At 44.8% G+C, this 23,484-nt stretch overlaps 1 protein-coding gene across 1 annotated transcript in view; it reads right to left on the bottom strand.

Moving 5' to 3' along the window:
• The window catches only part of BMP1 (bone morphogenetic protein 1), a 160,164-nt gene extending 137,874 nt beyond the window's left edge, over positions 1-22,290 (bottom strand). Inside the window, exon 1 of the mRNA XM_077469829.1 lies at positions 22,062-22,290. Coding sequence (XP_077325955.1) covers positions 22,062-22,215 — 154 coding nt within the window. The 5' untranslated portion in view covers positions 22,216-22,290. The remainder of the gene's footprint in view (positions 1-22,061) is intronic.
• Between the last annotated feature and the right edge of the window lie 1,194 nt (positions 22,291-23,484).

The following is a 23,484-nucleotide window of genomic DNA, read 5'->3' as shown; positions in this document are numbered from 1 at the left end:
TGAGTGCCCTTTTGCATTTCCCTGCGGCCGGCGGTCAAAATAGGCTATGTGTACATGAAGACTAAAAAGGAGACCGACGGGAGCCGAGTGTGCCACTACAGCAGGAGACAAGCTGGGTAACAAGTACAGAGAGTGCCAATAGGTCCACGGACCTTTTATTGGTTCAAAATGACTAAGGCCGCGTACACACGGGCGGACTGTCTGTCCAACTTAGTCCGCTGAAACACATTTCAGCGGACAGTCCGCTCGTGTGTGGGCTTCAGCGGACTTTTTCAGCGGACAGTCTGGCGGACTAAGTCTTTCGGAATTTCCGTAATACAGTCCGTCCAACTTTGGTTTCAGCGGACAGTCCACTCGTGAGTAGGCTAGTTCGACGGACTAAGTATGGCGCATGCTCAGAAAGGATTTACACGGCGAAAGGTTGCGTTGCAGTGTATTGGACGTCGTATTTCTAGTCCCGTCGTACGTGCTGTACACGTCATCGCGCAAGCTTTCGACGGACTGTCTGTTCATCGTGTGTGGTCAAGTCCGTTCATTCAAAAGTAGGACGGACTGTCCGTCGGATTGTCTGACGGACTTAGTTGGCTAGACAGTCCGCCCGTGTGTACGCGGCTTAACTGCTTCAATACTGGGCACTTTCGCCCCCTTCCTGCCCAGACCAATTTTCAGTGCCGTCATGCAACGTTGTACTCAAATTACATTTTATGCACACAAATAGAGCTTTCTTTTGATGGTATTTATTCACCGCTGGGTGTTTGTTTTTTTGCAAAAAAAAAAAAAAAAAAAAATTAAAAAATTTGAAGTCGTTTTTCTAAGTTTGTCAGTAAATATTGAACATTTTTCTCCTTCACTGATGAGGTAGCACTGATGGGCAATGATTGGCAGCACAGATAGGCGGTGCCATGGATGGGAACTGCACTGATAATCATTGCCCTGAATACCTTGTACAGGTCTCCCCTGCAAGGAGATGTCGCTGAACGCCTCAAACTCTGTCAGTTTGAAGTGGGGAGAGCCGATAAACGACACTGCTGTGTTTACATGTGACCAGCTGTGATGGGACACAGTCAGTCATTCATATAGGTAAAGAGCCACAGCATCGGAGAGATCAGGGACCACGGGCACGCGAGAGTGACGATATTGGGGCAACGTCAACCAAGAACAAGAGGGGGATATTAAAAGTGGTTGTAAACCCTTTTGTCTTACCTTTTTCTACAGGTAAGCCTAGAATAAAGGCTTACCTATAGGTAGTGAAAATATCTCCTAAACGTGCGTCGTTTAGGAGTCATTTCAATTGTAGTACGTCAATGTCGTCATTGGCGCACGTGCTGCGAAGAAATGAACCACCATGTAGTTTCTTCTCCCAGCGTGTGCAGTGACTGACAGCTCCCGCACGCATTCGCAGGAGTGACGTCATGCAGCTCCAGCCAGTCACAGAGACGGAGTCCACAGCCTGCACAGGGGACAACGCGGGCTTTGTTTGCAGGCAAGTGTCATACTAGCCCATTATTCTTTTAAATTTGCAGGTCTTGCGGGGAGCAAAAGAGGAAGTAAAACCCAATAGCAAACAAACAAACAAACAAACAAACATTCTATTGCAGCTTGATGATTTTTTTTTTTTTTTTTTTTTAAACAAATCACACATCAAATTTATTGAACAAACAAGACAATAGAGCAGGGGTGCCCAACCAGTGGCCCGGGGGCCACATGTGGCCCGTGGAGCCCTCTAATGTGGCCCGCGACCTCCTGCTCTAAGATGGCAGGTTGGCAAGCCCAGATCATGGGTTTCTGACACTCCATCCCAGAGCAGCAGTTTTGTGAATGAAGCCGCTGGTAGTGCAAGCAAGTGGCTGCGGAGCAGAGCCACATATGGTTTCAATGCCAACAATGCTTTCTGTATAGTGCCCGCTCCTGTCACAGGTGGAGTGATACCAAATGCACTCCGCCTAGGACAGCAACAGCCAGTGATACCAGAATGGAAGACAGTTAATAAAAGTTAAGTTTACTACTAAATTCACAGTATATATGGATATATCTGTTTTGCAGTGGTTACTGGGCTGCTTTCAAACTGATCTGCAGGTGCAGTGTAGCTGCGGGTTACCTGCATTGAGCCATAGACTTCCGTTATTGCCTGCGGGTTTGTTGCACCTTCAGAAAGTGCGCCAAACCTGCAGGATATAATAGAAGTTTACAGCAAAGTGCAGCTAACCTGCAGAAAATCCACAGGCTCACTGCGCTGCACCCGCAGTTTGGGGAAATCACAACGCATCAGTGTGAAAGTAGACTTAGGCCCCTTTCACATGATTGGTCCCACCCAATCGGACTTACTATTCACCTCTATGGAGTAGCAGATGTATGTTGTGTCTGTTTACACTCGCCTACCTAAAATATAAAAAATAAAAAATAAAAATAAAAAAAAATATGTGATCGGCCTCTTCCATCTGGGCGAATCGGATTGGATCAGAGGACCCATAGAGTAGAGTGGGCTGTGTAAGTGGACACGGACCTCTCATCCTCCCACTCCACTCATTGTGGCCCATGACCAGTTACCAATTTGCTTAAGTGGCCCTCGCTCTTCAAAAGGTTGGGCACCCCTGCAATAGAGCATATTCTCATAACAAGAGTACAATGCCATACGTGAGTAACCGTTAAATGAAGGGCTACAGGATTCAACCAACCATACAGTGTCACGATGCATATGCCACGTACGACAGAAATAAAGCAACAAGGAGGAGTCCTGGAACTTTATGCATGGGACACAGAATAATACCTAGTAAGCCGTCTAAAACGCCCCCCCCCCCCCCCAACATAGGTAAGGAGGGGAGGGAAGGAAAAGAATGGGGGTGAAAGACAAGTCCAAAAACTATCATACTTCCAGGAACAACCTCAATTGATACACAAGTTTATACATGGGCAGACAAACATCCACCAATCGCTTCACAAATGGACAACACAGGTGGAGTTGAAGAGGTCCACTTAAAGTGGTGTTGCCATTTAAAAAGTCAACAGCTGCAAATACTGCAGCTGCGGACTTAATAATCGGACACTCACCTGTCCCAGGGTCCAGCGATACGGGGGATCCGGCGCTCATCTCCCCCTCTGTTTGGCGGCGCCGGCATTGTAACTGTGGGCTGTGATATCATCTAGGACCCGTCATGTGTCCCAGATGATTGACAAGAGGGAGGGGGCAGAGCTGAGCCCTTCCTGTGCCAAGGGTAAGTGATGTCTCGAGCCCAGGCACTGAAGGAGGCAGACTACGAGGGACCCCCTAGCAACAGCCATTTAGAGGCGAGAAAAAAATAAAATACATTTCCACATATTTTTTATTCTCCACTTTAACCACTTCCCAACAGGCGCACGCCGATGTACGTCAGCAGAATGGCACGGGCAGGCAAATGGGCGTACCTGTATGTCGTAAATTTTCCGCCCTGCCATCGCAAGCGCGCCACCGGCGGCGCACTCGCGTGCCGGTCAGGACGCCCGTGAGTCCGGTCACGGGTCCCGCGGACTCGATCGCCGCAGGCATACCCGCGATCGTCTCACGGGCGGCTGAACTAGAAGATGTCGTAAACGGCATCTCCCAGCTCTGCCTAGCAACAAGTGACGCTGATCTCTGCTCCATGTGATTGAGCAGAGATCAGTGTTCACTAAGAAAGCCCAGCCCCCCACAGTTAGTAACACACCCCTAGGAACACTTAACCCCTTACACTGCCACCCACTGATTAACCCCTTCACTGCCAGTGTCATTTACACAGGAATCACTGCATTTGTATAGCAGTGATTGCTGTATAAACAACGGTCCCAAAAATGTCTGATGTGTCCACCATAATGTCGCGGTCACAAAAAAAAAAAAAAAAAAAAAAAAAAAAAAAAAAAAAAAGATCGCCGGCATTACTAGTAAAAAAAGAAATTTAAGTCCGTAAGGAGATCGGACCCGGTATTTATCCCAGTTCTCCGGGTGACGGGGTGCTCCCATTCCCTCTCGAGGGATGGGCCTGAGAATCACCATTAGATTTCATACAGAGCTCTTTTTTTTTTTTTTTTTTTTTTTTTTTTTTTCCTTCTTCACCCTAGCCCTTCAGAAGCAAACATAGGCAGATCTCGTGTAGTGCAGAGTGGAGACCGAAGAAACATTATCTACCCCCTTTCCCTTTTCTTAGCTTTCCCCCTCCTTATATGCATTCCCTTGACCCTGACCCCCCCCTCCTCCCCAATTTACTAACCCGACTCTTCTCCCCCCCCCCCCGACACCCCCTCCTGTCCTTCATATCTACCACAATTCACTGGTTATTTTTTAGATGCCTAAATTGAGATATCCAAGCCGACCCTTCTACATGTTCTGGCAGAATTATTATAGAACATAAATACCCTTCGACTTGGCTAGGTAGGAACTTCCACCGATACATCCTTCACGAATTGACCCCAGCTACGTTACTATTGGGATGCATCTGCCTTTGGTCCATCCTGATTTGGCTGATTCAAATTGTCTAACACATCTTCCTTGAACGCACTTCCTACCTTTTGTTTGGAGAATATGTTTTCTTTTGCTTTATATTTCTCTACTGACGACAAATGGATGTGAATTACCTACAACTTGTTCCAGCTTGGATCTTTCCTTATATACATTTTATGTTAACTGGAGAAGTTTATGACATCTTTCTTATTGTAACTGATTTATATTATTTTTCTTGAATAAAAATTTTTTATTGGAAAAAAAAAAAAAAAAAAAAAAAAAAAAAAAAAAAATTTTATAAAAATGCCATAAAACTATCCCCCATTTTGTAAACGCTATAACTTTTGCACAAACCAATCGCTTACTGCGATTTTTTTTATCAAAAATATGTGGAAGAATACTTATCGGCCTAAACTGAGGGAAATTTTTTTTTTTTATATATTTGTGGGGGATATTTATTATAACAAAAAGTAAAAACGAATGTGTTTTTTTTTTTTTTTTTAATTGTCGCTCTATTTTTGTTCATAGCACAAGAAATAAAAGCCGCAGGGGTGATAAACAACAAAAGAGCTCCATTTGTGGGGAAAAAAAAAAAAAAAGTCAGTTTTGTTTGGAAGCCACGTCGCACGGCCGCGCAATTGTCAGTTAAAGCGACAGTGCCAAATCGCAAAAAGTTATCTGGTCTTAAGCCAGCAAAATGGTCCGGGGCTGAAGTGGTTAAAAAGGAGGATTTTTTTGGGGAAGCTTACATGCTTAGATGTGGTGGCTGCATTTTTTTTCCCCCTTTTTTAGGCTCTAAAGTGTGCATGCACTGTAGACATTGGCACATGGCTTTTTAGTAAATATCTTTTAAATCGTGGAGGTGTAAGAGATATTTCCAGCACCTAAAGGCAAGCCTTAATAGGCTTACCTGTAGGCTATTGTGGTTGTACAACCACTTTACAAGCCATAAATGTTTCCATTAACATGTTCCTAGTATGTCTCGGCCACAACTCTTCGTCTAGGACTCCCAACAAACACAGCAATAGGGTACACGGAACAGGGATTGATAAAACTGCAGCCAATACCTCCGTCCCCTGCTGCCAGTATCTCGATATGACTTGGCAAAGCCACATAACATCTGCGAAGTCCGCACGTGGGCAGGTACACCTAGTGCAGATAGAGTTAAGTATACAATGCATTGCATGCAATTGAACTGGGGTCAGATATGACTGATGGAACATATAAAGATGGATCGGTTTATTATGAACAGCCAGGGACAGAGATAAATGGGAGGAGCAAGCCTCCTCCCAATCCTCATTAGATAAATCAGGTATAAGTTGAGTTGTTGCCATTTAGGGCAGACCAACAGCGGAGCCCCGCCAGACAACAAATGGAAATACAGAGTTGATAAAAGTCCCTTAGGGCCCTGAGACCTCAGCACCCCTATCAGTGGGTAATCCAAAAAGTCGGTGTCAGATACCAAACTAGCCTGTCCTCCTAAAATGGCTGACAACGTGGTCAAAGCTTAGGCTTACCGCTGAGCAGCACATAATATATTGTGAAATACCTCAGAGCCCTGTGAGGGAAGCGAAATATTACATATATATGTGAATGTATTAATAAAACTTATTTTCTGGAGGTAACTTGTATGTTTGGTGTAATGGTCCTACACCCTGGAGGGCTTCGTAAACACAAACTTCACCTTGTATAGGAACGGTGTGTACAACAAGCATTTCCAAAGCTAGCAGTCTGTCAAGCTTCCAGCAGGCTTTTGGAAAGCACCATTTGAAACTTGAAGCAACTTCCCCCCCCACTTTCAAGTAGTGCTGAAATGTAGTAAAACGTTTAATTCTCCCAATTCAAATTTTGTGATCCAGTGACCAGTCCTCTACCAGCACAGCTGGGGCGGCACAGTGGTGTAGTGGTTAGCACTCTCACCTAGCAGTAAGAAGGGTCGCTGGTTCAAATCCCAACCAGGACACTACCTGCCTGGAGTTTGCATGTTCTCCCTGTGCCTGCGTGGGTTTCCTCCGGGTACTCCAGTTTCCTCCCACAATCCAAAGACATGCAGGTAGGTTAATTGGCTTCTGTCCAAAATTGGCCTTAGTATATGAATGGGGACCTTGGATTGTGGGCGCATTGAGGGTAGGGACCAATGTGAGTGTGCAATGTACAGGGATGGGGGTCTATTGTAGACACTCACTCAGGTTGAACTGGATGGACTGGTGTCTTTATTCAACCTTACTAACTATGAAACTATGAAGCTTGAAGATGCATTCCCACTCTGCTTGTTCATCCTTGTCAGCACATGTGCACTGCACAATACCAAACTGATTCCTATAGAGCAAATTCTACTATTCTCATCTTTAAAAAAAAAAAAATAAAAAAAAAAAAAGAAGAGAAATCAGAAAAGGAGCTCCAGGCTCCTTCAGAAAACATTTAAAGTCAGCAACTACAAATACGCCAACTGAACTTCCGGCTAACATCAGCGTGGCAAACTGAGCCGTAAATAGGAGTAGGTATCTGTCAAAACCAGGTACCCGCCCCCCCCAAGGTGCAAAATGTGTCAGCAGAGTGAGCGAGAGAGGCAAGCAGAAGTTTTCTGCCCCAACACTGCACCCCCTGCTCATTTGGCCCAACACTGTACCCCCCTGCTCTTCTGTCCCACTGCCTAGCCCCTTCTCATCTTTTTCACCCCTGAACCCCTCCCGCTCATTTGCTCCACTGCTGTACCCTCTTCTCATCTACGATATGCAGAGTGGTGAAAGGAAGCAGAGATGAGACACATCTAGCTGTGCCGGCAGACTCATCCCTGCTGATCCACCTCTCGCATCCAGCCCACGTGTTTCTATGTGATGTATGGAATACAAGCATGTGCAGGATCATAAGTTGAGCCCCTGCAACAGAGAAAAAAAGTGGTTGGGTGTTTTTTTTCAGCGCGCTGAATACTGGCTGTGGCTTAAAGGGACACAGAGTGCCGGGGTTCAGTATTTAGAGACACAAAGGTTCAGGAATACATTTCAAAGTTTCCAGAAGCTCAACAGTAATTCTACAAACTGTCACCTGATTGTGGTTTTCTCAATCACCGTTAAATCCCTTCTTTCTGAGATTGGTAGTGGCAACCAAGCAAGTCATCTTCCTCCAGGTGGTGGACAGGGATAGCAGGACTGATTTGCTTTGGCAGTGGCCAATGACAGTCCTTCTGGAAACAGGGACCGCTCCTCCAGCGGAACTGCACCCAATATCTTCCCCATCACAAAAGCTGACAATCGCAGCTACAGCAAAGTTAGAGAACCAAACAAGATTACCTATCTTTTACAATGTGTTAGGATGCAGTGCCTCCCCCTCGGTGCAGGTGCAGCATGGGGAATTCTGAAATTGGAATGCATTCATGTCTCACCGACACGTCACTGTGCCATAAAAAAAAATAAAAAACTTTTTTTTAGGATATGTGGAAGCCGGAGTACCTACGCCCAGGCTACTATGCATACTGCCGTTTGAGTCTCTAAGTGGATAAATTAAAAAGAGGAGTTCCACCTTCCCCTTAAAAAAATTAAAAGTCAGCAGCTGCACATACTGTAGCTGCCGACTTTAAATATTAGGATACTTACCTGTCCTGGAGTCCAGCGATGTAGGCACTGCCGCCACCATTGGGGGAACCTGGCCGAAGCCTTCTGGTCCCTACTGCGCATGCACGAAGTGTGGCTGCGCTCTCCTTCTGGCCCAACAGTAAAAGGAGGGAGGCTTCCACTTTTGGGTGGAACTCTGTTTTAGGGCAGGTTTGCCTGGAGGAAGCACTGTGCCTTTAAGGAGGAGTGGGCCACCTCCAGGTAGATCTTTCCCTAAGACCCCGAAAAGCGCCACAAAAAAATTAAGATAAATAAAAATAAATATATACCACAGACACCCAGGTGCTGCCAGTAAAAGTGCCCTAAACGTATCCATTGCTATACACAGTTATGCCCAAAAATATTGGCACCCCTGCATTTATATCACGAAGACGAAGATGAAGATGAAGAAGGAGGGGGGGGGGGGGGGTGGAGAAAAAGCCAAAATCTGACACATTCTATGCAAAACTTCAAAAATGGACTGGACAAAATTATTGCCACTCAAAAATTTGAACTAATAAAATTGCAGTCCAAGTTTGTAATGCGCCAGTAGTTTGAAATTAAACTCACCTGTATCAATTAACAGGTGGTGACAATATAGAAATCCAGGGCTGCAACTAACGATTATTTTCATAATCGATTAGTTGGCCGATTGTTTCGATTAATAACCTTAAAAATAAAAAATGGGTCAAATTGATGTACATTTTCAACCACAGTGACTGGAAAATTTGGAAATAGAAAACTTCTTAGTCAAAGGAATTTTCAGACACTATGTGGTTTTCGTACAGAAATTACATTCATTTTAAAAACAGAATGTTAAAAACCAAGTGAAAATTTCATACAAAATTCGTTCAATCAGCGAATGTACAAAGATTTTTAGTCGGAATATACTCATCTGAAAATTGATCGGTGTGGCCAGCACAAGGCTCAGTACACACCTATGCAGTTTGCTTTTGATCTGTTTCTGCAGTGCGTTTTGATTTTTGCGCATGTGATTTTACTGCAATTTGCCTTTTCTTTAGGCAGATTAAAAAACACAAATTGCTGCAAAAACACATTACATGATTTTCTGCAGCTTCTCCATTGAAGTATATTGAACCAATAAAGCACCATTTTGCGTTAAAAGTCCCTGACCCTTTTCATATGTGAACATGTCACATAGAAAACCATGTAAATGAACTGTAGCGCATTTGCAAAAAGCGCCAATAAACACATAGATGTGAACCAGGTCTAAAGACGTTTAGTAACATAATGGGGTAAAAAAAAAAAAAATTAATATATAATACAAAAATGAGCCCTTTATAGTAGAGTAAAAAATAAAAAAAATGATATCAGATAATCACTACTGAAAGGGGTTCATTTTTTACTGTAGAACAGTGAAAGTAATATTTACAGTAGTGATTTGCTCTTTTTGTACTATAAAGGGCTCTTTTTTTTTTTTTTTTTTTTTTTTTTTTTTAACCCCACTGTGTTACTGGCCGATTAATCGATTAGTTGTTTCAGCCCTATAGAAATCACACTGGCAATCAGTTAAAATGGCGAAAAGTTTACTCAGCCTGTTGTGCGTCTGTGTGTCACATGGAGAAGAGAGAGCAGCAAAGAATTGTCTGAGGATATGGGGAAAAAAGGTTTTTAAAAATTGTGGAAAAACCATGGGCAATCTCATGGCCCATCGCCAGAGATCTTAAAGCGGGATTCCACCGGGACTCCGCGTTTTTTTTTTTTTTTTTAAAAAGCCAGCAGCTACAAATACTGCAGCTGCTGACTTTTAAAATAGTGACACTTACCTGTCCAGCGTGCCCGCGATGTCGGCACCCGAAGCCGATCTCTAGGTCGCCTGTCGGGTCCTGCCGCCGCCATCTTGGGTATGGGAATCAGGAAATGGAGCCTTTCGGCTTCATTTCCCGGTTCCCTACTGCGCATGCGCGAATCGCGCTGCGCAATAAGGACGCTCCCCGCTGCCTCTGGGATCTGTGTGTTTCCCAGCAGGTAGCGGGGCACTTGCGGGAAGGGGCGGGCACTTGCGGAAAGGGGCGCAAGTTACGTCCCTTTCCGCAGAGAGCTATCACGGAAGTGGGTGCAGTTACCTGGATTATCCAGGTAACTGCACCCCCCTCCCCCCCGAAAGGTGCCGATTTTGGCACCGGAGGGGGGGGGGGGGAGGGTTCCGATGAGCGGAAGGTCCACTTTAGGGTGGACCTCCGCTTTAAAAAGAGGAACTGCAGTCTGCTCACATAATTTTGTAATAAAAACCACTTTAGTGTTCCTGGTTCCTGCGCTCAACATTGTTAAGAAGTTACTGCGTCCCAATTGAGATAAATGGGACTGCCTGCACAAGAATGCATGAACACATATCCTCATGCAGGCGAACACGACCCTCGCATTGGCATACACTTCAGTAGGCCCATGTGAATGAGGCTTTAATGAATGCAAGACAGTTCTTCATTATAGCGAGAGGTCCGTGCAATCCCCCACCAGGAAGACCACCTCCCTCTGGCCGTGACATACATTTATGGGGATTACAAGTATCACACTTCTCCCAAAATCTTCCATCTCAATAAAAATTCAAGAGACAATAAGATCATAACCAGATGGTGTACAAACTCCACCGTCCATCATAAAAAAGGTTTCCAACCAACATGTTGGAGATCTAACCTTTTTTTGTGACTGTGCAATAGGCTGAAAGTAACAGAACTCATCCACAAACTAATGCCGCGCACACATGATCAGACTTTCAAAAACAGGAAATGTTGGATGTGAGCTTGTTGGTGGTAATTCCGACCATGTGTATGCTTCATCGGACATCTGTTGTCGGACTTTCTGCCAACAAATGTTGGCTAGCAGGTTCTCAAGTTTTCTACCAACAAATGATTGTTGTCGGATTTTCCAATCGTGTGTCCACAAGTACGTCGCACAAAAGTCAACCCATGCCCGAAATCAAGGACAAGCTGGAAGCGCTCAGTCTTGTAAAACCAGCATTCGTAATGAAGATATCACATATGTCTGTCTTCTACGTCACTACGTTCATAATGGTCGGCCAACATTTGTGTGACTTGTGTATGCAAGAAAAGATAAACGGTTTTGTTGTTGGAAAGTCCAATTGTGTGTATGGGGCACTACAGAGTGTCATCTATAACTGGCCACATTTCTTTTCCACTTTAACAACTTAACAGACAAGAACTCTATACCGATACACTTCTTAAAATTCTGCTAGGACATTGGAATCAATGAGGGAAACTACTAACCCACCAACTGTGGTTATATAGGATTACCAATGCCATGTTGATAGAACAGCTTCCCCTAGATGTCAAAAAAATGAAACTCCAAGCCACAAGGTATGCCTGGTACAGGATGGGGGCTTAACTTGCCTTCCTTCTCTCTCCCCTCACAACCCCAATAACCATCTCCTTCCCCGAAATTTCTCTTCTCTACCCTCCACCATTCTACCCATTTCCCAACCCCTGCTCTACTTTTCCATCCATATCACACTTTCATTTTCCGCACCTGATACTTCCAGATCAAAAAAAAAAAAAAAAAAAATAGTTTCTTGCACAAAACCCAAAAATAAGAATGGGAGGGAACGCTTTCAACAGACTGTTTACATAACCTAAAGTTACCACAGAAATTATTAGCTTAGGTACGAATGATTACCCTGGTGTATAAGCGAGTCGCACCATCTGAACCTTTAAAACAATATTCATATGTGGTTTAATACTTCAAAAAATAGAATGGAAAAAAAAATAAAAAAAAAAAAACCAAACACACAAAACACACACCCCACACCAAAAACAAGCAACTTTTAATAAATAAATGTTTACCCGCCTTCAGCCCCCGCCATAAAAAAAAAATAAAAAAATAATAATAAATAAAAAAGAAAAATAAAAAAAATTTCCTCCGTTTGTAGAAATCTGTCGCTGAAGTCCAAGTGAAATAGTCTATTGGAATCCCAGTTCTCAGCTACTAGCAAAGAATGGAGGGGGGAGTCTGCCAGGCACCCTACATAACGTAGCCATGGCCTACAGAGCTAAGGAGGCAATGAAGGGACCAATTGCTCAGTGCACAGCTAGCCAGCTCGGGGTACCCATCTACTGAATAAGAAATGCTGCAATCACATCAGTTAGCTGTAAAACGCCTCCCCTACAGCCCCAGTGCTTTTACACTAGTGCGCTTACAGGATGTTATAAAAAGTCCTGCATGCAGCATCTTTTGGGGTGGTGGAGAATTACAAATACTGTAGCTGATGACTTTTAATATTAGGACACTTACCTCTCCAAGGATCCTGCAATATCGGCAGCCCAGGTGATCATTCAATCGGCTCCTGGGTGCTGCCGTCGCCATTCCTACTAAGGGAAACCGGAAGTGAAGCCTTGTGGCCAGTTCCCTACTGTGCATGTGCGAAGCGCACAGTGCTTTTTAAAATGGCCCGGCGGCAGGAGGAGGGGGGGGTGAAGTTCCAGGGGCCCCCGCTGCGAGGTCTCCCAGAACAAGGCACCTGACAAGGAAGCAAACAAGTGGAGCTCTGCTTTAAAGGCACAGGTTTTTTTTACGTTCATCAATCCCCCCAAAACCATTGCGCAGAGGAAGTATGACATACATACATATACATATATATATATATATATATATATATATATATATATATATATATATATATATATATATACACACACACACACACACACACACATACATATACACACACATACATATACACACACATACATATACACACACATACATATACACACACACAGTATTTCACAAAAGTGAGTACACCCCTCATTTTTTGTAAATATTTTTAGTGTGACAACACTGAAGAAATGACGCTTTCCTACAATGTAAAGTAGTGAGTGTACAGCTTGTATAAGTGTAAAATTGCTGTCCCCTCAAAATAACACAACACACAGCCATTAATGTCTAAACCGCAGGCAACAAAAGCGAGTAAACCCCCCAAGTCAAAATGGCCAAATTGGGCCCAAAGTGTCAATATTTTGTTTGGTCACCATTATTTTCCAGCACTCCCTTAACCCTCTTGGGCATGGAGGTCACCAGAGCCTCACAGGTTGCCACTGGAGTCCTCTTCCACTCCTCCATGACGACATCACGGAGCTGGTGGATCTTCGAGACCTTGTGCTCCTCCACCTTCCATTTGAGGATGCCCCACAAATGCTCAATAGGGTTTAAGTCTGGATACATGCTTGGCCAGTCCACCTTCAGCTTCTTTAGCAAGGCAGTGGTCATCTTGAAGTTGTGTTTGGGGTCGTGATGTTGGCATACCGCCCTACGGTCCAGTCTCTGAAAGGAGGGGCTCACGCTCAGATTCAGTTTTCACAGCAAGTGTTGGCATTCACGGTTCCCTCAATGAACTGTAGCTCCCTAGTGGCGGAAGCACTCATGCAGCCCCAGACCATGACACTCACACCATCATGTTTGACTGTAGGCAAGGCACACTTGACTTTGTAACACTCATCTGGTTGCCACCACACACGCTTGACACCATCTCAACCAAATTCTTGGTCTCAGACCACAGGACATGGTTCCAGTAATCCATGTCCTTAGTCTGCTGGTCTTCAGCAAACTGTTTGCAGGCTTTCTTGCGCATCATCTTTAGAAGAGGCTTCCTTCTGGGACGATCGTCATGCAGACCAATTTGATGCAGCATATGGTCCGAGTAATTACAGGCTGAACCCCCCCACTCCTTCAGCAATGCTGGCAGCACTCATGTCGATTTCCCAAAGACAACCTCTGGATACGACGCTGAGCATGTGCACTCTTTTTGGTCAACCATGGCGAGGCCTGTTACAAGTGGAATCTTTGCTGTTAAACCGCTGTATGGTCTTGGTCACCATGCTGCAGCTCCGTTTCAAGGTCTTGGCAATTTTCTTATAGCCTATGTCATCTTTACGTGGAGCAACAATTTTTTTTCAGATCACCAGAGAGTTCTTTGCCATGTAGTACCATGTTGAACTTCCAGTAAGATTGAGATTGATAACAACAAATTTTAAACACACCTGCTCCCCATTCACACCTGAAAACTTATAACACTAAATTAGTCACATGGCAGGGAAAATAGCTAATTGGGCCCAATTTGGACATTTTCACATAGGAGTGTACTCACTTTTGTTGCCAATGGTTTAGACATTAATGGCTGTGTGTTGAGTTATTTTGAGGGGACAGCAACATTTACACTGTTATTCAAACTGTACACTCACTACTTTACATTGTAGAAAAGTGCAATTTCTTTAGTGTTGTCACATGAAAAGATATAAAAATATTTACAAAAAAAAAAAAAAAGTGGAGGGGTGTACTCACTTTTGTGAGATACTGTACATCCCTAAAAGGTCTATAGGAACAAATAGGAGGCTCTGCCACCTAGATGTTCCTTTTCCCATTTCAATAAAATTACATTTTGACGTGAATTGTCATTTCATCAGCTGGTATCATTCACTTGTTATTTATGAAAAAAATAAAAATAAAAAAAAAACCCCAGCATGTGCATTTGCCTCTCCTGAATTATCAGTTCTTATCTCCCTTTATGAACTACAAAATACTCCACTAGGTTATAAAAAGGAGGAGGATGGGTGGGTCTGTAGTCAGAGGGGGTGCCACAGAAGGACAAGAAACAGTCAGCTGCAGTATACTGCCAAGTTTGCTCCAGTGACGAGGAGGGAGGGGATGATGAGGTCACTGACACTGTACTTGGGTGCCTGAGAGAATAGAGGAAAAAAAGTGAGGAGAAGGCACAACTCCAATGAGGCAGGATGTCCTCCAGGGTGCTGCTGCTGTGACTCAGCCAATCAGGAGGGAGAGTGCCAGATGGCCGAGGGCACTTCTGCACATCGCTGGATAGATGGGGCTCAGGTGAGTGAGTATTAGAGGGGCTGCTACACACGGGGTTTTTTTTTAAATGCATAGAAGGCATTAAACAAAAAATAAAAAAACCCCCCCACACACACACACACACACACACCCTTCTGCCTTTACAACAACTAAAAAGCAGAACTAAACCCTCCTATCATTTTCAGCCAAGGAAGCTACCATCTTGGCCTCTGTTCGATCTTTAGCTGCCATAAAGCTGCACATGAGATCAGTTAGGACACCAGACATTATAATAATAATAATAATACAGGATTTATATAGAGCCGACAGTTTACACAACACTTTACAACATAAGGACAGACAGTATAATTACAATACAATAGGAATCAAAGAGCCCTACTCAGAGCTTACAATCTAGAAGGTAGGGTCAAGAGATACAAATAAGGTAATAACTGTGTGGGATGGGCTGATGGAGAACATATGTGTAGTTGTTAGGTGGGGGCCCAGAAAGGATTCTGTGAAGAGATGAGTTTTTAGGGATCATCTGAAAGTAGACAGAGTAGGAGATAGTCGGACAGATCAGGGTAGAGAGTTCCAGAGGGTAGGAGAGGCTCTGGAGAAGTCCTGGAGGCGACAACGAAGCTAGAGAGCAGCAGGAGGAAGGAAGGAAGGAAGGAAGGAAGGAAGGGGATGATTTTATTGGCATCTTGAGACAAGATTAGTGATGTAGCTGGGGTTGTGGATGGTTTTGGACATTATTGTTAGAATCTTGAATTTCATTTGTTGGTTGAGCGGAAGCCAGTGGAGGGATTGGCAGAGAGTGGTAGCAGACACTGCGCGGTTGGCAAGGTGGATCAGCCTGGCAGCAGCATTCATGACGGACTGAAGGGGGGGGAGGGGGGGGATATCCTATACAAGGGTAAGCCAATGAGAAGAGAGAGTTGCAGTAGTCGAGGCAAGAGATGACCAGGGAGTGACCTAGGAGCTTTGTGGTGCCATTGGTTAGAAAAGCGTATCTTGGCATTTGATGGTTTGACAGTTTGGCTGAGAACAGAATCAAATGTGGCACTTAGAGCTCTTTCACACAAGTGGACAGATCAGGTCCTCCTGTCTGTTTTTTCTGGCAGACCCGGTCGGACCACCCATTGCTATATGGGGAGGCAGATATAAAAACGGACATGTGTCCACTTTCACCCGCCTGCACCTAATCTGGTCTGCCAAAAACAGATGGATGGGGGATCTGATCTCCATCCGTCTAGTGGATCGGACTGGATTACAGAAGCATGTAAATGGACAGGCAGTCCGTTTCCATCTGACCGCTCCATAGAGAACAGCAGGCTGTGTTGGTTCTGCATCAGCAGCCAACCCCCCCCCCCCCCCCTGCTGAGCAGGCAAATCTGCTTGACGGAGTCTGCCCCATGTGAAAGGGGCCTTACATTCCCAGCACGTGCCAAGAATGTAACCATTTTTTAACACTGTTAAATTGGAGGAGTTACCGTAGGTTCAGATTTAGAGTATAGTGAAGAAGCATTTCCACTCTAGGAGAAGTGCATTACTTGTCTCAGGGTCAACAAAAGGTACTGTGAAAATAAAAGTGAAAAAAGCCTAAACAAAAGAAAACGAATGCAGCATCCAGGTCGAAGTATGAGTAAACTGCAATATATTACATATATATTCTTGCATTTAGATACACTTTAAAAAAGTACCCAGCTTTACGTTTTTTGGATAACACAATATGCACAGGAAAATGTCAAATCCAAAAGATATAATGGCAAAAAAATAAAAATAAAAAAAAAAAAAACTTTGCGTCCAATTTGCGGGTGCCAAAAGATTTTACAGCAGTGCTCATACATCAGAAACACCCAAGACTGAAGTGAATAAAGCTGAAATGCTGAGCCCAGGGGGGGGTCGGATTTTACACTACCACGTGGCTTTTAGTTACATCTTGTCGTGAACTCCGCTGGGATAGAGAAGGAGGGGAAGAGTTCAGCGTTCTTCACAGAGCAGCAATCATGTTTTTGGTGATGTGTCAGTGCTTGCAGTCTCCTCTGCTTTCCACACAAGGCATCCTGCCGTGTAGCAAGACGTAGCAGAGCTCCTTCAAACACTAACCATGAAAATCAGAAAGTGTCGGATACTTTATAGAATTCTACCGAGCCTCCACGCTACAAATGTCGGTGCTTGGAACAGATTCATGTACAGGTCAAAGACAGGGCCATAAATCTGTCCCAGGAGGTGGCCTGTACTGAGCGTAGCTAACCAATACGGAGCCGGATAACATTTTTAATTGTGGTGTGCGTGAAGTCTAAAGGGGAATACAGACTAATTCATCATGTTCATCTCCCTTGCTATTGACAGAGGAAGTTAATGGGCTGGTTCCATGCCCGCTTTTGGATTTACACTATTACCAAAATATTAGGACGCCTGCCTTTACATGAACTTTAATGGCGTCTTAGTCCGTAGGGTCCAATATTGAGTTGGACCACCCTTTGCAGCTATAACAGATTCAACTCTTCTGGGAAGGCTGTCCACAAGGTTTAGGAGTGTGTCTTTGGGGATGTTTGACCATTCTTCCAGAAGCGCATTTGTGAGGCCAGGCATGGATGTTGGACAAAAAGGCCTGGATCGCAGTGTCCGCTCTAATTCATCCCAAAAGGTGTTCTACCAGGTTGAAATAAGGCCAGTCGAGTTCCTCCACCCCAAACTCACTCACACATGTCTTTATTGACCTATATTGTTCCAAAATATTATTGTGTATAAATTATGGTGCGAGGTTGTTTTTCAGGGGATAGGCTTGGCCCCTTAGTTGCAGTGAAGGACAATTTCATGCTCCCAACTTTGTGGAAACAGTTTAGGGATATCCTTCTACTGTCCCAACATGAGTGCACAAAGCAAGGTCCATAAAGACACAGGTGAGCAAGTTTGCAGTGGAGTCCAGACTTTGACCCAATAGAACACCATTGGGAAGAATTAGAGCAGATACTGTGAGCCAGGCCTTCTCATTCTACATCAGTGCCTGACCTCACAAATGCGCTTCTGGAAGAACGTCTATAGGAATGTTTGAGCACACTCCTAAACCTTGTGGACAGCTTTCTGAGAAGAGTTGAAGCTGTTATAGCTGCAAAGGGTGGACCAACTCAAGTGTACCCTAAAGACTAAGGGTCCTTTCACACGGGGCGGATCAGTTCTGATCCGCCCCGTGGATGTCCGTTTGCTCAGCGGGGATCACTCCGCCGATCCCCGCTGAGCAGGGAGATGACAGCTCCGTCTCTGCACACTGCGCAGGGACGGACCTGTCACAGCGCCGCTCTCCCCTATGGGAGATCGGATGACGACGGACCGCAGTGCCCGTCGTCACCCGATCCGATCCGCAGACGGATGGAAAAATAGCTTTTTCCTCCGTCACACTTTTTCGGATCGGAGCGGGTCGGATGTCAGCGGACATGTCACCGCTGACATCCGACGCTCCATAGAGCTCTATGGAGCACCCGTTCAGGTCCGTCTGAAAAACTGACAGGCGGGCCTGAACGGGACGTTAGTGTGAAAGAGGCCTAAGATTGGGATGCCATTAAAGTTCATGTGCATGTAAAGGCAGGCATCACAATACAATAGACAATATAGTGCATTTGTGGCTATGGAATACGCAACTGCAATCACAAGGCAGCAGGGTGGATTTGATTTAAATCATAATTTTTAAAGTTCAGCTGTCATCTCTGTTGTGTAGGGGCTCCTCCTCCAACCTGCTATTGACTCAACAGTCCCATTCACTTTTATTTTAACAGAGAACGTCCCATTCAATTTAATGGGATGGCTGGTAATGTGGCAGTGACAACAATGTGAGGGACGTGGCACCAGCAGGTGAGTGGATGCCCGCTAACAGGTGCTGCCATGATGGATCTGAAATGACAGGTGCTCTTTAAAATGTAAGGACTCATTCTTGCTAGTCGTTAGAATCTTTAATATTTGCAAATAAAATGAAGGTTTCCTATTTAGGATAATAAGCTATCAGGTTAGTAAAACAGCAATATCAGAACTGATTTTATCACAGTTTGAAGTGTACATAGATTTGCAAAAGAAAAAAAAAAAAAAAAAAATGGGATAAAAGGAATACTCCTGAACTTTGGTTTCATAGTTACTGTGAAATTATGTGAATGCATCAATGCAGTGCATGTTATCTCAACTTGGATTAATTTAATGAGTTTACCAAAAATGTAAATATCGCAGAATATACAGCTTCATGTTACATAACTAAGCTCCATTTCATGCTGAATAAACTAAATTATTAATGTATCGTAAATGGAAAAATATCTTAAGATGAATTAGATTTTTACTCTAAAAGCATTTTATTAAAATAAAATTTAAATGGAAAAAAAAAATAAAAAAATTCTGGGATTTGATTTATTTATTTTTTAAATCATCGATCTTTATCCACCCTGCAAGGCAGGCGAACCTGATAGCAAAGTATTTTATCCCCATCAAGCTTCACCCACTGTCAGTGTGCCCTCTATATCACTGGTTGCTAGGATGCCATCAGTGATGTAACCAACAACATCATGACAATCAATATCGTATCCCCCAGCCTATTCATCTGCCAGCCCAGAGCTTCCTGCAATTATGCAACAGGGCTATTGCCATACGTGTGTAAATCGCCTCAGCCAGTAGCTCTGCCCCTTTGTTTACATTCAGCTGCCTGCCAGGCAAACTGGCCAGAAGATGAATAAAGCTGGGGATGCAGCACCAGTTACTAGGAGGTAGGTGACCAGGGGTATCTTAGCAAGCCCAAGCCGTGTGTGGGAAGTGGTCAAATTTATGACAAATTCTGAGCACAGACATTCCAAACCCTGATCATCGGTGCCTGTATGTACCAGGATCTTAAAAGCAACGATAATAAATAAAAAAAAAAACCCACACACTACCTGAATCTGTTGCACAGATCAGGGACTTTAAAATTGTCACACGGCTTACTTGAATTAAGTGTAGTTTTTTTGTTTTTTTTTGAAGGGTGCTACAGCCAGAAGAGTGTCATAAACCCATTATTAAAGTCTACCCAAAAGTTTTGAGTAAAAAATAAATATATATATATATATATAAGTTTTTTGTTTTTTTTAATAACAAACATCAGCGGCCACCCCCCCCCCCCCCAAAAAATAAATAAGTAAATAAAATAATCACATTTTGGCAGGCACTACCACCTGCTGAACATGACTCGATCAATTGAATGGGGCAGTAGGGCAGTACCACAAATGGACATGGTGCAGGTTTTCAGGGGTTAAAACAGGCAGTTAGGAGGCGACATATCACCTCCTCACCACCTGTCAAGCACCCTCTGAAAAGCAATTTACTCTACTGCAGATCGCCGTTTAAGCCTCATGCACTCTGGGTGTTACATAGGGCTCCAGCGTTTAGCTGCAAGCAGAGGGTACAGGTGTCCTATCCAGCCCCCACTGTTGGCAGCCTGTTAAGCTTTATGAGACTTGTGATTCGGGCACTCATCCCTGGGTGCATACCACCCTAAACATTTGTACTGCTAATCGCACCATCCAGCTGTAGCAGCTGAAAGGCTCTCAAGAGTTTGACAGGCTGCCTGCAGCGGGACTGGATGGTGCCCCTGTGCCCTCTGCCCACAGCTCCTTGTACCAGGGCTCAATGCCAAGTGTGCATGAGGACTTAGAGGGCACTTCAAGTGTAAGTGAGCCCCTGCCTCAGGTAGGCTTACAAGAGAGCCGAGGTTTGCTGGATGCTCTTTTTACCACCAGACTATAAAAGAGCAAAGACTCGCAGTCAGACACATCAGTATGGCTGCACCTAATTAACCTAATTACAGCCCCTGTGGACTCCCAATCCGTGCAATGTGCCCGTCTACAGCACAGATTAAGAACATTGCCTGGATTTCAGGCAATCCCGGTTGCCTGGGACACTTCTCTGCTGTGACATGGACACTCCAATTATAATACACAGATCAGAACATGAACACAATGGATTGCCTTATTAAATACTAATATAAAAAGGTCCACAGTAGTGAGATTGTAAAATGGTAATATACTGACAGATAGGGGGAGGTTTACTAAAGCTGGAGAGTGCAATACCTGGTACAGTGCTACATAGAAACCAATCAGCTTCCAGGTTTTATTATCAAAGCCTAACTGAACAAGCTTTAGTAGGAAATGGATTGGTTACAATGCACAGCTGCCCCGGATTATTTGTGCTCTGGTCTTAGTAGATCTCCCCTATACTAAGTGCCAATCAGGTGCGCAGAATTCAACTTTTTTTTTTTTTTTACCCCCCCCCCCCCCCATTCAAGTCGGCTAATAGAGATATTCCAGGGCTAGGAGTATGTGATGTGTACTGAATACTGGATGTACACATTGGGTGAAGAGGGGTATGACCAGGAAAGGAGGGGACACATCTACTAAACCTTCAGCTCAGGTACAGCAAGGATAAGTCTGCATACAGATCCAGAGTAATGGTGCATATCCTTACTAGGTGTGTACCCCGATCCAGAGTAAAGCTGGATACACACTATACAACCTTTATTGTTCGATTTGCTATAGATTTAAGCTGGATACACACTATACAGTTTTCTGTAGATTTTCTTTTCCTTCAGATTTACCAAAACCATATAATATGAGGTCAAACCTTAAGTGTTTCAATTTGTATGCAATCATGCAGGCCCTTACACTACATGGTTTTTGGTAAATATAAAAGGAAAAAATCAGACAACAAAAGCTGTATATAGTGTGTATGGGGGGTCTTACTTCCAACTATGTAATGCAAGGGCCTGTCAGATTGTATACAAGTTGAAAGAGTTTGGGTTCGACCTCTTATTATATGGTTCTGCTAAATCTAAAAGGAAAAATTGTAGAGTGTGTGTATCCAGCTTTGTACAAATCATGTTGTATACTAGGTAGGTGAACCCCCCCACGGTGCATGTCCCCCTAGGTAGGTGAACCCCCCCACGGTGCATGTCCCCCTAGGTAAGTACCCACAGTGACAGAGGACAGTGATGTCTTGCTATGCTGTGGATAGAGAGTGCTGTCCTGTGTGTACACAGAGATACAAAGTGACAGAGCCCCCTCCTGTACAGATGGGGGGGGTCGGATGAACACTTTGTTGCCATTAATAATATTAAAGTTTGGGTGTAAAGTTGCTCCCTTCCCCCCTCCTTCCCCTCCTCCTCCCCCGGTCGGCTCTCCCCCTCTCACCAGCCTTGCAGGGGTCCTTGTATTCGATGTGTTCCTCCGACTCGTCCAGCTCCGGGTACAGGTCGGGGTAATCGTCCTCCCCCAGAGGGATCACCCCGGCGGGCAGGAGGATGAGCCATAGAAAGAGCGGAGGGGCTCTCCCTGTCCAAGGCATCCCAGCGGTGGCGGCGGAGAGCTGTGCTGGTCTGGACTCCTCTGCTCTCCTCTTTTTGGGATGTGATATCTCCGGGAGGCGGGCTCGCTGCAGATCAGCCCCCTCTACAGTCCGGCCGGGGGATATCATTGTGTCCTGGGAGAGAGCCAGCCTGCTGGAGGGGAGGGAGGAGGAGAGAGAGGGGGACCTCTTACCCCGGATTGGAGGATCACCCACCCCGGGGGCTGCAGAGCATTGCACAGCCGGCCCAACAACCTGGACACCCAGGTGTATGCAGAGCATCACTCCACTCCATGTATGCAGAGCATCACTCTACTCCCTGTATGCAGAAAATCACTCCACTCCATGTATGCAGAACATCACTCCATTCCATGTATGCAGAACATCACTCCACTCCATGTATACAGAACATCACTCCACTCTCTCCCCCCCCCCCCCCGGGGCTGCAGAGCATTGCACTGCCGGCCCAACAACCTGGACACCCAGGTGTATGCAGAGCATCACTCCACTCCATGTATGCACAACATCACTCCACTCCATGTATGCACAACATCACTCCACTCCATGTATGCAGAGCATCACTCCTCTTCCCCTGTATGCAGAGCATCACTTCTCCCCCTGACTGTACCTATGTGCAAGCAAAGCATTACTCTCCCCATGTGCAGAGCATCACTCCTCCCCCTATCTATGTATATGTATTACGCAGAACATCTCTCTTCTTATAAGCAGAACATCACTCCTCTCCCTGATTGTACCCATGAGCATGCAGAGCATCATTTCTGTCCCACACTCTATTCAGGTGTAGGTACCAAGTATCACAACTCACCTTGGATATACACTTTATGCAGAGCATTACTCCTCACACTGACTCTACTCATGTTATGCAGATCATCACTCCTCACCCTGACTTTCCGCAGGTGTATACAGAACGTCACTGTTCTCCCTGACTTCCCAGGTGTTGGTACAGAACATCCCTTTTGTGTTCACATGTATGCAGAAAATCACTCCTCTTCTCGACCCTCTGTAGATGTATGCAGAGTCATTTCTTTCTCTGACTCTACTCAGGTAATGCAGAGCATCCTTTCCCTCCCTGACTTTACCTGGGTGCATGCAGAACATCCTTTCTGTCCCTGACCTGGGTGTATGCAGAGCATCCCTTCCCTCCCTGACTTTACCTGGGTGTATGCAGAGCATCCCTTACCTCCCTGGCTTTACCTGGGTGTATGCAGAGCATCCCTTCCCTCCCTGACTTTACCTGAGTGTATGCAG

Source organism: Lithobates pipiens, unplaced genomic scaffold (assembly GCF_037356315.1).
Source record: "Lithobates pipiens isolate NorthernLeopardFrog02 unplaced genomic scaffold, aLitPip1_a1.2 Scaffold_8, whole genome shotgun sequence".
Lineage (NCBI taxonomy): Eukaryota > Metazoa > Chordata > Amphibia > Anura > Ranidae > Lithobates > Lithobates pipiens.
The sequence above is the reverse complement of the archived record's forward strand: the minus strand, read 5'-3'. Positions and strand labels throughout refer to the sequence as shown.